General features: G+C 41.1%; 2 protein-coding genes across 2 annotated transcripts; both read left to right on the forward strand.

Moving 5' to 3' along the window:
* Positions 1-32: 32 nt before the first annotated feature.
* LOC115044646 (meiotic recombination protein REC8 homolog) lies at positions 33-6,406 on the forward strand. Its single transcript, XM_029503780.1, has 17 exons — positions 33-392; positions 1,167-1,235; positions 1,321-1,463; positions 1,542-1,617; positions 1,703-1,823; positions 1,941-2,022; positions 3,135-3,202; positions 3,306-3,381; positions 3,478-3,586; positions 3,689-3,860; positions 4,176-4,365; positions 4,924-5,105; positions 5,221-5,263; positions 5,544-5,628; positions 5,704-5,784; positions 5,880-5,989; positions 6,262-6,406. Exons 1-17 carry the CDS (start codon positions 337-339, stop codon positions 6,363-6,365), a joined length of 1,767 nt encoding a protein of 588 aa, XP_029359640.1. The 5' UTR covers positions 33-336; the 3' UTR covers positions 6,366-6,406.
* A 948-nt stretch (positions 6,407-7,354) lies between these two features.
* clk2b (CDC-like kinase 2b) lies at positions 7,355-14,855 on the forward strand. The gene is made up of 12 exons (XM_029503781.1): positions 7,355-7,420; positions 8,924-9,014; positions 9,105-9,171; positions 9,271-9,378; positions 9,467-9,633; positions 10,246-10,340; positions 10,862-10,991; positions 11,071-11,153; positions 11,240-11,319; positions 11,405-11,495; positions 11,581-11,775; positions 14,783-14,855. Exons 1-11 carry the CDS (start codon positions 7,355-7,357, stop codon positions 11,749-11,751), a joined length of 1,149 nt encoding a protein of 382 aa, XP_029359641.1. The 3' UTR covers positions 11,752-11,775; positions 14,783-14,855.
* Positions 14,856-16,470: the final 1,615 nt, after the last annotated feature.

Raw genomic sequence — 16,470 nt, forward strand, 5'->3', positions numbered from 1 at the left:
ACATATTTAAAAACCACTGATGTAAAAAAAATCTTGTTAACTGTACAGTGTGTTTCTTAAAACCTGGAGGGGCTTTGATGTTGTGTTTTGTTTTGTTTTGTTTTGTTTTTTGGCTCCTCCCAGCTGCCGTACTGTAAATGGAAACTTTCCGCGGTTTTTACAGACTGCGGGTGATCCGACCAATCAGCTTCTGTCCAAATTAAATCATTTAACCGACCATCGTCCAACTTTTCCCCTTCAGGGAACATCAGCCACTCTGATCTGCAAATATCCAAATTATCGTCGTTGACCCGATTTATCGATTCATTTAATCGATTTTCTGAAACTTCCGCTAAAATGTTTTACTATCCCACCGTTTTAAAGCATCATACTGGATGTTTTTCCACAATTTGGTGAGTAAACATTTGAACTTTCTCTTTTAGATCGTCTACTTTTCTGACGGGACTTTCAGGTGCTGACTCTTGGCTGGTTAGTTTTCAGTGGGATGTTAATTTTATCACAAAAGTCTGTTATTTCTGGAAAATCCGTCAAATTAAAGGGAAGTGGTTTGATTCAAACAGCCTGTCTAATGTTCATTTTGACCTCCTTGGCCTCTTCTTAAATATGATTATATACATTATATTAGAAAATATGTTTCCACATCAGCAGAGTTTGTAAAAAAAAAAAAAAAAATCTTTGTGAATCTTTGAAATTTGTAGTGTTGCTCTGCATTTCAACACAAAACAGACAGACACCTGTGAAAGACACATGTCTCAGAGAGCAGGTGCATCAGAGGGGGACAAATTAAATGTGTAAACATGAACTCAAGCCAAAACAAGACTTAGAAGTCCTGTTCAGAAAAGACAACAGCTTTAAAGATGAGGAAAAGTCAAAGGCTGTGTTTTGATTATTGAAAAAGAAAACACGCAAAGACTTCAAGAGCTAAAGTCCTCAGATGCAGGCAGATGTCTGCATTAAAGGGATTTCAAGTGTCTGGAAGTGAAAAGGTCGGGGTTATACACCAGAATAAGAAAGAGGTTTGTGGTTGAGGTTTTAGTTGTATCTGAGACTCAAGTAGCAATTTTTTTTTCCTAAAGTCAGATGACCGTAGGAAAAATTCCACCTTAAGCCTTTGTATCTTGATGAATAAAATTCAACACAATTCCTGTGTCCTGTTCCCATATCAGGCTGGTAGCTACAAAAGGTATCAGAGTGCCTCGCCGGGATTTCCTGAAAGTAAATGTCAAAAGTACTTGGTAAGTTCTTTTGATTAAGCTCATGCTGTATTTGATAGTTGACTGAATTGTGAGCCTTGCAGTTATTATACAAATGTCCTTACAGTGATGACATCATGAACTATGTGCTGGAGCGGGTCCCGCCGCCCCGACCCGATCTGCCACGACCTCGCTTCTCCCTCTATCTGTCCTCCCAGCTGCAGTATGGAGTCATTGTGGTCTACCACCGCCAGTGTGCTATCCTCCTGGGTAAGAGGGCTTTAATCACAATGGTGCAAAGCAATTCTGAATGAAATGGTTCATGACTGTGACCTGACTTCCTTCTAGAGGAACTTCACACCATTGTGGGCCAGCTGGTGAAGCAGAAGACGTCCCAGAAAATTGACCTGGAGGACCAAAGCAGGTGAGAAAAGGGGGTCAACATTTTAAATACTTATCCGTCCTTACGTACAGTTACACAACTAGTGTACCTTGTTGCTGTTTCTCAGACAACCTCTGGTCTTTCCGGATGCTCTCACTGTTATGGAGGAGACAGAGGGAGCCCTGGACCCCTTATTTGGTGTGATGTACATGCAGCATCCCTTACCTAGTCCCACTACACTCAAACAGGTAGCAAATACAGAAAGAATGAAAGATTCAGAGATTCATAGATTCATAAGTGGAGTTAAAGTTATAAATCATCAATGTAATTCCAATTATTTACAACACGTCCGTTCTGTCTCTCAGATGGGTAAGGACTATCTGAGAGAAGCCTCTCCTGAGCATCCTCAACTTACAAGTCCTATTTCTGCTGCTGCACCAGAAAGCGGTAGGTTGATTTGATGTGAAATGAGATCTTCAGTGCACTGGGCATTACAGCAGTAAAAATAACCAAGACAATTCAGAAATAAGAAATAGACTGCCAGATAATTCAAAATATTGTGGTGAAATGTAAAAATTGCACATTAAGCATGTATTTATATATACCTATAAAGACACACATGCACACACAGCGATACATACATACATATCGTTTCGAGTAAAATCAATTTAGAGATCTGCTGAATTCAGGTATTAAGATAATTACCTGTTCATTATTAATATGCCATTATTTTCACCCATTATAGTCATTTTTTTTACCACTTTAAAATGAAATACCAGATACAAATTTTTAAATTTAACAAAATATTGCCAACTTGTGTCAAAGAAGTAGTTTGTTTGTCTGTCTTTTTCATTCGACTTACAACTATTTAAAGTACCAACAAATGCAAAATGTATTGCAGTGCAAAAGAACGCAAGAAGCTTATCATAATTATCCGATCATCAGCTTTAATCAAAAGTCAGCAATGCAGCTTTATAGATATACAATCATGTGCAGTACGATGGCCTATGGTTACAGTAACCATGTGTAAGATCGCAGGCTACAGTAGTAGACTGAGCTCACATTGTGTGCAAACTCGGGCAGAAATCAGAAGAGGCAGCGTGGGCTGGACCATGTAATTGCAGCTTCCTAAATTTGAACTTGGCCAAGGGATCTATGCTGCAGGTCATTCCTCTCTCTCTCTCTCTGTTTCATGTTAGGCTTTTTGCCAATTACTGTCCTGAAAAAAAGTAAAAAAAAAAAAGAAAATTAAAAAAAAAGCCACCAAAATTCATAAAGAAATAAGAAAACAGAAGAAGAATGAGGAGGAGAGATGCTGCTGTAGGTCAGGTCAGGGCAGAGCAGGCTGCCGTCAACAACATCCTCCTAATTGGCCGATGCTGTGGTGTCAGGATGTGTTTCCAGCTGCACTTCCCTCGGCAGAAGAGAGCAATTTAATTGCATCTTGATTAGTTTTATGCTCTCCTGCCGGCTTTAGTGGACAACTGTCTAACTAAAAAGTTGAAAATAGATTTTTTATCAATTTCATTTCAATCCATTCTTTCTTTCATTGTTTCCAGGCTTAACAGCTTCTCCAGACACCATCACTCTGAGAGAGATGGAGCCTCTTTCTCTGCCAATTACAGAGGTGCAAAGCAAGAAACATGTGAACGCATACACATTATTTAACATCATTTTTCTGATCTGTTCGTTTATCCAGCTCTCCTTCCTCTCATTCTTCTTAATGCTAGTTTGAGGGTGTGGAGCTTGTCGAACAGCACCCAGAAACCATTGACATCCTCTTGGCTCAACCAGATCACTTTCCAGGTTTGTGGGAAATTTTTCCGTGACACTAAAGAGGCTTTGAGATGAAAAGGAAGATATGGAGATCCTTTCATAATCTTAACCCTAAACTTTCTACAGCAGGAGAAGGCCTGACATCAGCAGAGGGAGAGAGGGAGATTGAACGGGAACGAAGAGAGAGAATTGTGGAGAAAGAGAGATTAAAGGAGCTGACTGTATCCACTCCTGAGTAAATTATGTGGACACGTTAAAAAAACAACAACAAAAAAAAAAAAAACAGACTGATCTTCTAACTGTCTGTTTTTGTTTTTTTTTTTTTTCCTTCTGTCAGTATCCAGCCGACTATCCTCACCAGTGAGGACGCCTTGTTGATGCCTCAGGAAGAGACTGGCATGCTATTGGAGAAGCCACGTACGCCCCTTGAGCAGCTCACCCCCATGCCCTTGCCTGCCTTCCCTTCACCACCATCTGCAGCAAGGGAACGTCGAAGACCAAGCCTGGAGGTGCCTGCCCCCACCTGTGGTTTTTATGTGATCCTTTTAACTCAAATGAAGCCAAAGGGATTTTACCTGAGGTGCAACATCCTGCCTGGGGTCCTTTGCTAACGCTTGTTTCAGTCATGTCTCTGAAAAGGAAAAAAGGATTGTGTGCTTATTAGTGCTTCATAACGAAAGCACATATTAATGAATTATTTCTTAATAGTTATTAAAACATTAGTTACAAGGTTAACATCACATATATTGCCTAATTTTTTATTAAACATGATTACAAAGAAGAGCATTTAAGTCACACTGTCCTTTCTACACCCCCATGTCCAGGAAGAGGCCCCTCTGCAGGTGAAAAGGAGGAAGAGGCAGCTGATCTTCTATGACCCAGAGACGCAGCTCTCCCGTGACGAGCTGCAGGAGCAGATCAACAACCCCCTGACTGAGACCAGGCCGCTTCCTCCACCGCCCTCAATTCACAGGGCTCAGTCTGCTGTTGACCTCCTCAGCAACCCCTACACCTGTCAGTACAAAACATGTTTTTTCATTAGAATTACCGCCAGTTTTACCTACTCTGGTATCACTGACACACAACACTGAGAAAAAACAAACCTGATGTCACAGAAATGCCACTACAATCATGTCCCCTATGAAGTATCACTATATTTAAAGTATTACAGTTAACTAGTAGCACCATTTACTAATAATATGCAAAGTCTTATCTGTTTCATTTTGAAATACATTCATTACTATCAGCATCTACATTAGTAAATTAAACTGACCAACAACATATAAGTAGGTGGTGTTTTCTTCCTTCGCTGTAAGAACATTTATTCATGAAAGAAAACTAAAATATATTCAAATGGAACTGAATTTACGATGAGAATGAATACAGGCAGTTCATATTCACACTTGTTATTTTTTTATTCGTTTCATTGTCAACATTATTTCTGAATATTCTCATCTAACACCTTTAATTCTGCTTGTTTCCAGAGACTTTTAGTCTGCAGTTGCTATTTTAAAAAAGGACTTGACTCAAGTGACCTTGAAATAAACCACAAAGCTATTTTTTCTCCTGCAGACTTGCCTGAAGAGGTGCTGTTTCTATGGAGACAGGCTGCCACTATCAGGCTGATCTATGGCTCAGACCTGCAGGTTGGGGAGAGAGGGCCCGAGTCCACTGACTCTGAAAAAGAACGAGAACGTGAGATGATCACAGCGGCCGAGAAAGAGCAGGAGAGAGCTGAGCTCAGTCCTAAAGAGGTGTGGATGAATGTTTGTTTATCTGTGTGGTGGGGTATCAACGTCTGTGTAGCTTTTTGTTCATGAGAAGAATGAAAATGTCACTTTATGAATACCTGTCTGTGTGTGAATACAGGTCCCTCGAGATTTGGCAGAATCAGAGAGGTTTGAAATGTCAGGTAAAGAAAACCGTCAGAAAATATCATCTTTTCACATTTTGGGTCACTGAGTCACAGACACGTTTGGGGTTTACAGGTGTTGACTGGGAGTATCATGTTTGTGTTGAGCAACGGGTAAAATGGTTGTCCTCAGTGTGTATGTTCACGAGGGTGAAGTCGAGGTCAGAGTTTAGAGGTTAGGATTGGCATGAATAAAGGTCAAAGCAGGCCTGCAGGGAATGAATATATGCCAATGGAGTGTCCTGTGTTCTTGTGTGTGTGTGTTTGTGTGTTTGCTCAGCCCTGGGTACTCTGCCATTAGAGGGCTCTGACCAGGTGGAGGCATCTCGAGAGATCTCGCCCATGTACTCATCAGAGAGAGAAGGGTAGGTAAAAGTAAAAATGAAGCTGTGTGACGTGTTCCAATGCAGCCGTACTCACGTGACCATCCATGTCGGCAGGTCCATTATTTCCAGGAGGGTTTCCACACTACAGGACATCCCGGAGGTGGTGGACGATTTTCTGGCAAAGGTTGCGGCAGAGTCTTCGGGGTAAATGTTGTGAATGCAACACAATGAACAGAGAACTTTGTTTTTGGCACAGATAAGAACGTGATTATCTGCTTGTGTGTGTCTAGACTGCTGCCCGAGTTGGCTGACCATGAAGGGCTTCCTGTGCGTTTTCACTCCCTTCTGCCAGCAGAGGTCAGCCGCAGGACTGTCAGTACCACGTTTCAGAGGCTGCTGGGTAAGGGATGATTTTCACTTATCATTCATTCTCATAGCTCGCATTGAAGTTGTGCTAGCTGGAATACCAAATAGTGTGTGTAGGGGAAGCTTTAATAATATAGTGACAAGAGCTGAGTAATGGTCTGCTGGGTTTTGATTTAATTGCGAATTAATTCAAGTATCAAAGTTCATCGAAACAAATTTTATGAAATTTTTTATTATTATTATCATGATTTGAGTCTTTGTGTGATCAGTAATTACTCTTTTAAACTGTGTGTGTCCGATGCGTAGAGAGTTTGTCGAGCAGGATGGTGCGTGCAGAGCAGCGTGAGCCTTATGGGGACATCTTGATATTTCCTGGAAGTAAATATGATGAAGCCCTTCTGACTGTGTGAAGAGCATGCAGGTGTTTGATTCCTCATGAGTCATTTTCTGTGTTCCAAAATCTACATTCAAAAGTCATTTTGTAAGTTTTAACTGAATTATCTTGTTGACATGGTGTTAATTATTTCAGTTTTTAAAAGATTTTACCCGTTTTCTATTTAACTGATGATCTTCATCAATTTTATGAATTTCAATATGAATATTTAAAGTTTTATTGTTATGTTTTTAGTATTTTTTATGAGCTCACCTCATGTTATTCTGTGCAGCAAAAAAACAAACCAAGCCAACATGTACATCTTCATTCAGCGCATCCCATGTGAACATAAACTACAGATTAAAGTTTGAAGTGACCTGTCTGTTATTCCTGTAAAGGAACCTTTGGCTGTATATTGAAAGGCATCTGCAGCATGTAGAGCTGGACAGGTGTGGCATAACATACTGCAGGGGTTAAGGAGGTGCAAGGAGGAGAGTAAGTAAGTTGAGTGAAACTGGATCCCTGCCGTCGCTCCCCCTCACCACATCTTGATTCTCCTCTATGGACTTTCTCAGGGGGTTGTGACCAAAGTTTATTCTTAGCATCTGCCTCAGCTCTCGCTCTCTGTCTGCCTGTCGCCCTCCTCCTTCTATCTTATCGTCTCATTTCTGTCTGTCACTTTCTGTTTTTGTCTTGTACTTCAGCTGTCTTGTTGAATTTGTTCCGGCATTGGAGATTCACTTTTGAAAAATTATTCTCGAAGGAATTATTTCCTGTAAGTTTCTGAGCTGGTTCATGTGGTTATGTTCCTCCTGGTTTCTGTTGATCACACCGTAGGCTATTTTTTACCTTGTCATTCTATGTCCTCAAGTTTTCTCAGTTTCGGCTTTAGTGTTGTATCTCCACATTTTCTCACAGTCCAGTTTCCCTGCTGCTTCAGCTGGTGCTCTGCTTTACCTCTCTCCAATCGCTCCATCCTCTTCCCCTCAAGCTCATCCCCTCTGAGTAGCTCTGCACCTCTGCGTAATGGGAAAGACAGAGCTGTATTCCCTGTTTAAGGGTTTTTTGGACTGTATTTGCCTCTGCCTAGCTGTGAGTATCTTGCATTCATTTTCTGTGCATGAGTTTGATGTCTATCTACTGTGGGACCTAAAAACCAAGAACACGTTGAAAATCAACAAAACAACAAATGAAACAAATGAAAATATCAGGATTTAGAAATACTCCAAAACGTTCATTTCATGTATCCCCTTTAAGATGAGATAGAAATACTCCAGATTCTACACTAAGTCAGTGATTAACGTCAACATGTTTGCGTGGACTTGTCCCCCTTCCTCTAAAGAAAATATGATTAGACCCTCAGGGGGATTTTGATCGAGTCACCAGAGGCTCATGCAAGCAACAAGACTTGCATCCAATGTTCACCTATTATAAATAAGGTCGTGCCTCAAATTTCAAATAGATCATCACTTGCAAGCGAAAGTGTCTGAGGTAAAATCTTTCTAAGCAGAGAGGAGCATCAGATTATGGTTAGTCTGACGGTTCCTCAGAGACAGTACACATAACTCAAAAAGTGCTTGATAGAACTGAATAAAGGACACTAAGGCCAAAAGTGGTCACACCATTATAGAGAGAAAAGCCACGTCATTACAGAGAGAGAAAATGAAAGTTGTCCTGGTGTCAGAGGATGAGCAGTTTGAAATCTGCTTCTCATCCTCTGAAACACTTGAAATGAGTTAGGAGATACCATGATTACACAAGTATTAAAATCAAATTGGAGTTTGTTGACTTCACAAAGCCAAAGAAGACCAGTGAGCCCTGACTGTACGGACTTTCCTCAGTTGCCTGAGCTTGACCCCCCCCCCGTACTTTAATGTGACATTTCAGGACTGAGAAAGTCCAGCATTGTGTGAAATTGTATGCTGATGCTGGGACAATCAGGGTCAATAAGCTTTTCACAAACTTTTCATAAACAACAGCTGGAGTGCCTCCTGTTACTGAGGTAAAAGGGTCCCTGCCAAAGAGTAAGATATTCTGTGTATGTCCCATATTCATCAAACTGCACACTGACTGTGTTGATCGAATGTGGCAGTGCCGGCTTTTGTGCAGTTTATTTTGTGTGCTACACTAAGTGTCTCCTCAGCACATGCTGGGCTTCTGATATTAATATCAGTCTCAGAATGTGGATGGAAATAGAGCCACAGCTCATCCAAAGCAGCCAGAAGCCATTTGACATTACTTATTAGCTTCCTTTAAAACAAGCTCAGGCCGTCAGGATCCACCTCAGCACATAGTCTCACACTCTTGATGAATTTTTAATCCTGCGCTTATTAAGACAGCCTAGACTGCAGTTCTACGCTGACGCATGAGATCAAGTGTCTTTCAGAGCTGATTCTTTTGACTGTGTGTAAATTCGTCTGCAAGTTTGAATGCATCCATCTAAATCACAAGTCCAGGTGGTAACCTTTGACCTTTTCAGCCGAGAGGTCAGAATGGCCCTCAGTGTCTGTGATAACAGGGACCAAAACAGTCTGCCTCGATTTCACTCCTTTTGCTCCTCTTACACAATCTGGCTGGTTACGTATTTGTTTCCAGCGGAGCAGCAATGAGACCGCAAGCGACACTCAGAGGGACACAGAGAATGGTCACCTGATCTACAAAAAAGGAGACATTCTCGATGACAGATGTAGGTGTCAGTTTAGTACAAACAGAGTTGGCAATCCAGATAAAAATTCTCCAGATTGAAAATACTGCTTTTTCTCTAATTGCCTCTCAGATGAGATCGTCAACACTTTAGGTGAGGGGACTTTTGGGAAAGTGGTAAAATGTCTGGACCACAGCAGGTACTTTTTATTCCATTAAACAATTGTTTAATTTAATTTAACTTTGGATTGATATTGAACGTGTACACTGTGAACTAAACACTGTGTTTTTATATGTAGGGGAGGAAGTCAAATTGCCTTGAAGATCATAAAGAATCTGGAGAAATACAGGGAAGCCGCTAAACTGGAAATTATTGTGCTGGAAAGGATCAGTGAGAAACATCCACGGTGAGTAGTTAGGGATATTTATATGGTTGGGGATTTAGATTTAGATTTGGATAGGTGCATTTTATCTTTGTGTTTGCTTTCCCATCAGGTACTGTGTGCAGATGCTGGACTGGTTTAATTACTACGGACATGTGTGTATCTCTTTTGAGTTGCTGTCTCTCAGCACCTTTGACTTCCTGAAAGAAAACAACTACCTGCCGTATCCCATCAGCCAGATCCGACACATGGCCCAGCAGATCTGTCGTGCTGCCTGCTGTGAGTCCAACACATCGCACCGACTGCGCACGATTCTTTGGTTTTTTTCTGGATCCATTTCTGTGTTGACGTTAAGCAGATTACTCACAGTTGTCACAACAGTTACTTGAAAATGGCAGTCTGTGGTCCAGAGTTACATTCCCATACCAGAGTAGAGGGAACAAATATGATTGCTTTTGACTAAAAGAAAATACATTTCAGCGACTTCACGTGTTTATACACGTCTAATTATTCCACATATGATCTGATGATAAAAATTCTAATTCACGATTCTTGTTTTTTCCTGCAAAGCTTCTCTGATACAGCATATTTACATGTGTCCAAAAGCAAGGTTTGGTGAATAAGTATAACCTCCTGTCATTTAGTCTTTGTAAATGAAAACATGTTTCTTCTGCTTTCATGTCTCAAACAAATCTGAACATATTACAGCCATCGATTAACTTTAGGCCAGGACAATCATGTCATGTTCATAGTTTCATACATTTGCAGTACAACAGGATGTTGTCTGTCTGATGTTTCCACAAACCGAAAATTTGGCCATAGGAGGGCGTCAGCTCACTTCTGATGAATCTGGAACGACTTTCCCTCCCCTTCCCTTTGCCTCCACTGCAGTTCTCCATGACAACAAGCTGACTCACACCGACCTGAAGCCCGAGAACATCCTTTTTGTCAACTCAGACTACACCCTCATGTACAACGCTGAGAAGGTTAGAATCCAAGGCTGAGAGATATGGGGGTTAAAAAGGAAAATGGGGATAAATAAATGGGGATTCATTCAGGGAAGGCACAGAGATTTGCTTTGTAGTTTCCCATTTGGATGTAAATTTGTGTCAGCAGAACCTTTGTAGCACCCACGTGTTCCCTTTATAAGCACATATCTATCCAAGCAGATGCCGGTGAACTGACCTCAGTGTGACAATGGTTGGTGTCTTTCATGAATGACTTTTCAAGGAAAATGTATTCTTATCTTACATTGGATTTGTAGGTCATTGAAATTAATATCTTAAACGAGAATGACTTATTTTACTAACGACTAATATAAATATGCTGAGATAGTGTGTGCTCGTTTACACATCTGATTGTCTGCATGATTCTCGCCCTGTCAGAGCTCATTGCAGCTGCCGCTGTGTTCCTCCTCCCACTGTACAGCTTAGGGTTTATAGTGCTGTTATACTCCATCGAAGAGATGGCCAAAAAAAAGTTTTGTCTTCTCCTGTCTTCCTTCTAGAAGTGCAATGAGCGGAGGATAAAGGACACTGCAGTGCGACTTATTGACTTTGGCAGTGCTACCTTTGACCATGAACACCACTCTGCCGTCATCTCTACGCGTCACTACAGAGCTCCAGAGGTCATTATGGGTAAGATATGATGGTTTTGACTGGAGAGTCCTGTTGGTCCTGTTAAGGTGATTGTAAAGGTGTAGTTTGCCTCCCAAAGACCTGGGTTGGAGTCACCCTTGTGATGTCTGGAGTATTGGCTGCATCCTGTTTGAATACTATGAAGGCTTCACACTGTTCCAGGTCAGATGTGTGTATTTGTTTGTTTAGTGACGGCATATTGAATGTGAGATGGGCTTAATCTCGCTGACATTTGTTTCCCCATTTAGACACATGACAGTAAAGAGCATCTTGCTATGATGGAGAGAATACAGGGACCAATTCCTCAGAGAATGATCCAAAGGAGCAGGTAAGATAAAAGCTGTACTGTCTTGATAACATACAAAGAGCACATTTAAACACACTTTACATTGGATCACTTTTCATTTCTGAAGGAAGCTCAAGTATTTCCATTGTGGGCGTCTGGACTGGAACGAGTGCTCCAAGACTGGACGCTACGTCAAAGCCAAGTGCAAACCACTGAAGGTGTGCTGAGGCAGGTTTGAACTTTTACACAACAAAGTGTAGAATTGCTCAAAACAATGTGCTCTCTTCATCCGTATTTCTTCAGAAGTACATGCTATCACATGGGACAGAACACCAACTATTTTTTGATCTCCTGGAGAGGATGTTGGAGTACGAGCCTTCAAAACGCATTTCTCTTTCCTCCGCTCTACGCCATCCCTTCTTGCTAAGAGGGAAGAGTCAAGTCTGGAGAAACAGCTGGGATTTGAGCAGATGACCCCGAATAGTCACTTTGCCCTTTGTGAGGACTGCACCACTCTGATTGCAAGTCTTAGCTCACTATTGCACACACAGGTATTAACACATTTGATGAAACGCTGAGTGACAGCTGAGAGCTGCAATGGAAAGAATACTTCATAATGACAGTCATAGTGAAATGTGAAAAGTCATCCCCTGAAGTCAGCTGATTGACTTAGAAGCGGGAAACAAAGAAAAATTAGTCAGGTAAAGCAGTTTCAATTATATGGCACAGGTCATTACGTCTAAGGTAAATGTGTCTTTGTGACTACATTACGTTATATTCATTTGAGAAACGCTGTTATCCAAAGTTACATGAAAGGATGTTGCTGACCGAGCTCGATTGAATCTTTTCAGGTTTTTGAAAACGTTAAAACTATGTTTTAGCTATAATTTTATTCAGTGGTAAAATTGAATTGCTTTGTAATGCAGTTTTCATGTGAGTTCCCTTGGTGCTCCTTAATGTTTGTATCAAACAGCAATGAATGGAAAGCAGCAGATTCTGAGAAGTGGAAAAATTCATTTGTCAAACATAGCAGGATGCTTGTTTGTCATTTGTAGTAAAATGGGCTAGAGTATGCAAAACTGCAGTGTTGTCATTTAAATACTAATCCTCCCATGCAGCTGAATCAAATCTACTTCAAAAATTACAGAAAAAAAAACATGTAAAAAATATTTATATTTTACCTCTAAAATTTAGAGGATGTGCAGTCGATACAAAAACTTTAAAAGTATCTTTTCAGTTGAATTCTCACTTTGTAATGTGGTTTTGTAATACATTTTGTATGAAGTAATTTCTTCAGTTACATAATAAATTCAGTTCTTTTGTCATTGGGATATCTCATTTCATCATGCCAGTGCTGTTCCCATGTACTCCTTATGTGGCTGCCATTGACTCCCAGCCCTCTGGCATCTTCAATCTTGAATGCCCCTCAGCAGAGAACATGGTCACAGGGCTGAGGAAGTGTGAGTCCATGCCAAGTTTCAGCCTTGGCAGAGCTGAGACTTAATGACCACATATGTGTTGCTGACTGAATGAGACCTTTTACTTCTGAGGTGTGCGTTTGTGGTGGTATTAGTGCGGGTATACATACATCTAAATACGCTCTTTCTCTGTGATGTTCAAAAGTGAGCACAATGAAATTGAAATGGAGAGATTTTTTTTTTCTGCGTGTACTGTACATGTTGATCTGTTGAAGGTAAGCGAGTTGGTGTGTGTGCATGCTTATGTGTGTGTGTAAAGATTCGACACCAAAATGAAAAAAAAAAAAAAAAAAAAGTTTTTCAGCACCAAATCAAAGTCACATTGACTCCGGTTGACGAGGACAAGGCCATCTTGAACAGAAAGTTTGACAGACAAAGTAGGGACTGTGGAAATCTACTCCATCCTCCAACACACAACCAGTTGTGTCTCTGTCGTGCTTTGTCAGCATGAGGTAACACTTGTATTTATATGATATAAGTCCATTTAGAAAATAATTTTTATCTAAAGAAACTTATAGATCATGGTTAACAATTAAGCTGAGTGCAATCAGTAGTAGTAGTATATCTATCCAGAAAGAGCAAGGCAGATCCACTTTTATTATATTCATATTTATGTAGTTGTGGTTGGTTTCTATCATCTCTGTAAGCAGAAGAGACCAGAGTAAGACTATTTCAAAACAAGCACCACAGTGTATTCCATTTTTTTGTGAGTTTACCTGTAAATTGTTGTGTGTGTGTTTCTGTTCTGCTGTGTAATGCTCACACAGTATGCACGTGTGAACTCGTGTCCTCACATGCCATGTTGTGGTAATTCACTGTGAGCTCTGACCAGTTCAGCTGAACTGTGTGTGTGTGTGTGTGTGTGTGTGTACATGTGTCATATGGAGATTATCTTTTGTTTTGCGTTGAAGGCAAGCCTGTCGTGAGTGCATGCTTGGGAAGGGGTGTGTGTGTGTGTGTGTATTTGAACACTATTGTGTAGGTGTAAGTTACGGCCACGTGTCAGACACAGATCCCCCTGAGAATCTCTTAAGAGGCTCTTTTCAGTTCTGGTGTGGAAGCTCTGCTTCACACAAAGATATGAACAGCAGTCTGCAGTTCATACAAGATATGAAGATTTCACCTGATCTCCACTTCCTGCCAGCATGTGCAGATCCGAGTTGTGTCCTGTATCATCAGTTCTCCCTGCTGAAACCACCTGCCCTTAACCCTAACCCGGGTCCTGCTGTGATCTGGGTGACTGAGGGAAACAAAGCACTGTCACTGCCAAACAGGCTATCAGAGTGTAGTCACTCAGAGACATTCAACATTAAAAATGTGTCAGAAAGAAATCAGGACAGATGAGCAAGTTCTGAGGCCACGCATCAGTAACCCTTTTTCTTTAGCTCTGCCTGTTCAATGTTTCTTTCCACTTGTCGATACTTGTCTCTGATCTCCATACAACCCAGACTCGCTCCATCCAGGCGTCCATTTCTTTCATTTCCTTTTTTCACATCACATTTCAGCATTGTGTTCATCTAATTATCTCTGCACGTCCAGTGAACCAAATCCAGATTGTGTTATTGTGAAGAACTGAAGCAGTGATGGGGGTCATATCCCCAGGCTGATGTTGGACACATGCTAAGTTTGGTTGTCACTGCTCTGCTGCACCTGAATACAGCATCAGACTCAGAATAGGAATGACGTGGATGTCAGGCCTGTGACTGCATACATGTGTCATTCAGCATGACATTAGCTAGTGTCTCTAAATCTTTGTCACAAACACGTGAGCCATTGGGTGCATTCCCTGCCATGGCTAACAAGATTCCCCTCATTAAATCCTTTAAGTAGTAATCTGTATAGGAGAGTTTGGACTGTGCAGAGGGGACCAAGTCTAGAGGAGGAAAAGGTGCCAAGGAGGGGAAACAGAGTTTGAAACTTGGATCAGTAACAAGCTTTTCTCATCTCTGGGCCACTAAGCAGGGGCACAACTTTTTGATGAGTCTTGTATTATGTCTTGTTTTCTCTGGTTTCATGTAAATCTTCAGGGGATTGTCTGGTACCAGCGGAGGCCATCTGGCTGCAGCTTTATTGCAGCTTTATCAGGACTTTATGCTGTGAGCCTCTGACCAACAGTGGCCACCTGTGTGGGTAAGAAAAGCGTGACCATGCTAAGTAATTTTGTTTGTAGATAAATACTGACAAATGACCAGAAAACTATTCTATCCAATATTTTTTAGCATGCCATCTGTAATTTTTCATCACTGTGGGATTTCCATTGTTTCCTTTTAGTGCTTGCCTTTTTTATTTGCGTGTGTGATGCAGAGTATGTTTACTAATTCAGTGTCTGAGCCCTGTCAGATTTCTGTCCTTGTCCTTGGTTGCCACAGGATGTGAGACCGTATGTGTTGTCTGCCGTTCCTGAGCAACACAACATGCATGTAGGAGAAAACTATTATATATTCACTGATCATCTGTCGAAGCAGTAGGCGTGTACCCTGGAGTCCTGATAGCTCAGCTGCATCATGGAGCCTATGAGGAGAGTCAAAAAGTCACTGAGGACGCCCATCAGCAAGCTGACCAGCTATGCGTCAGCGGTGAAGAAACAGAAGTTGTACACCAGATCCAGGAACAAGAGAGTCAGAAGATTGTGCAAGAGGTCGGGAAAGACCCCGAAGGGCCAGACTGCACCTCCCAGAGACCCCTCAGTCATCCGCTCATACCAGGCAGACCTGGAGAAGGAGAGGCAAGTGGACACTGTGTATAGTGAAGAAACACAACATGCACTTAAGGAGGAACATCCTTCACACCAAACTGTGATAATACATCAATATTATAACTATCATCTCATCAGCCCTGCACTGAAAATGTTACTAAACTAAGAAAAAACTATGAATAACATCCACTTAAAATATGAAAAGTGAGTATTCTCTATATATAATATATTCAAAGTTATCAAACTACAACAATTAATCATATTTTGTCATTTTACTCATTGTGAAAACTTTTATATTAGGTATGAGGCATTTAAATGTGTAAGCTCTGTAAGAAAAAGCAAAATGTGTCGTTCTGAAAAGTAGGAATTTTACGTCACCTCCAACAGTAATAGTCCAGTTAAATGGATGCACTACAAACCTGTACAGTGTTACAGATTTACAATGTGTATTCACTGTGCCTTTGTGAACATGTGGATTTATTGACTCCCACATGAAAACTGACTTTCCTTATGTTTAAATGCTGCGTAAATGAAACATGGCGAGGCAGAATGGGTGAAAAAAATGACCGACTAAAAACAAACAAAAAATTCATCTGGTAGAAAACACTTCATGGCAACTCACAGAACCACAAAACCTGCGGTGCTGAAATGTGTTGAAATGTGTTGTTTTTGTGATGGCACTGCCTCAAGATGCTTTCATTAGAAGAGACAGCTAAAATGAAAAGAGTAGATTCAAGTGACCTGTTTCCAACCACCAAGACAAACTCTCTTTGGATTTTTTTCTGCAGTGTCTCAGGTGTGTTATGTCTGACTGCTTTGTTTGTAGACAGCAGCGGGAAGCGATGAATGCTCAGAAGAACGCACAGAGAGCAGCTGTGAGAGCTCACTTCAGGAGAAAATACCAGCTGTCCGAGGTCTGTCCAATGCTTTGCATTAGAACAATAACAAATAGAACAAACAGGTGTTGTGTTGTATTCATGGCTGTGGAAGCATTTAAAATGTGGGTGGAATTTTTCCCAC

This window comes from Echeneis naucrates, chromosome 6 (assembly GCF_900963305.1).
Source record: "Echeneis naucrates chromosome 6, fEcheNa1.1, whole genome shotgun sequence".
In the NCBI taxonomy this organism is placed as follows: Eukaryota; Metazoa; Chordata; class Actinopteri; order Carangiformes; family Echeneidae; genus Echeneis; species Echeneis naucrates.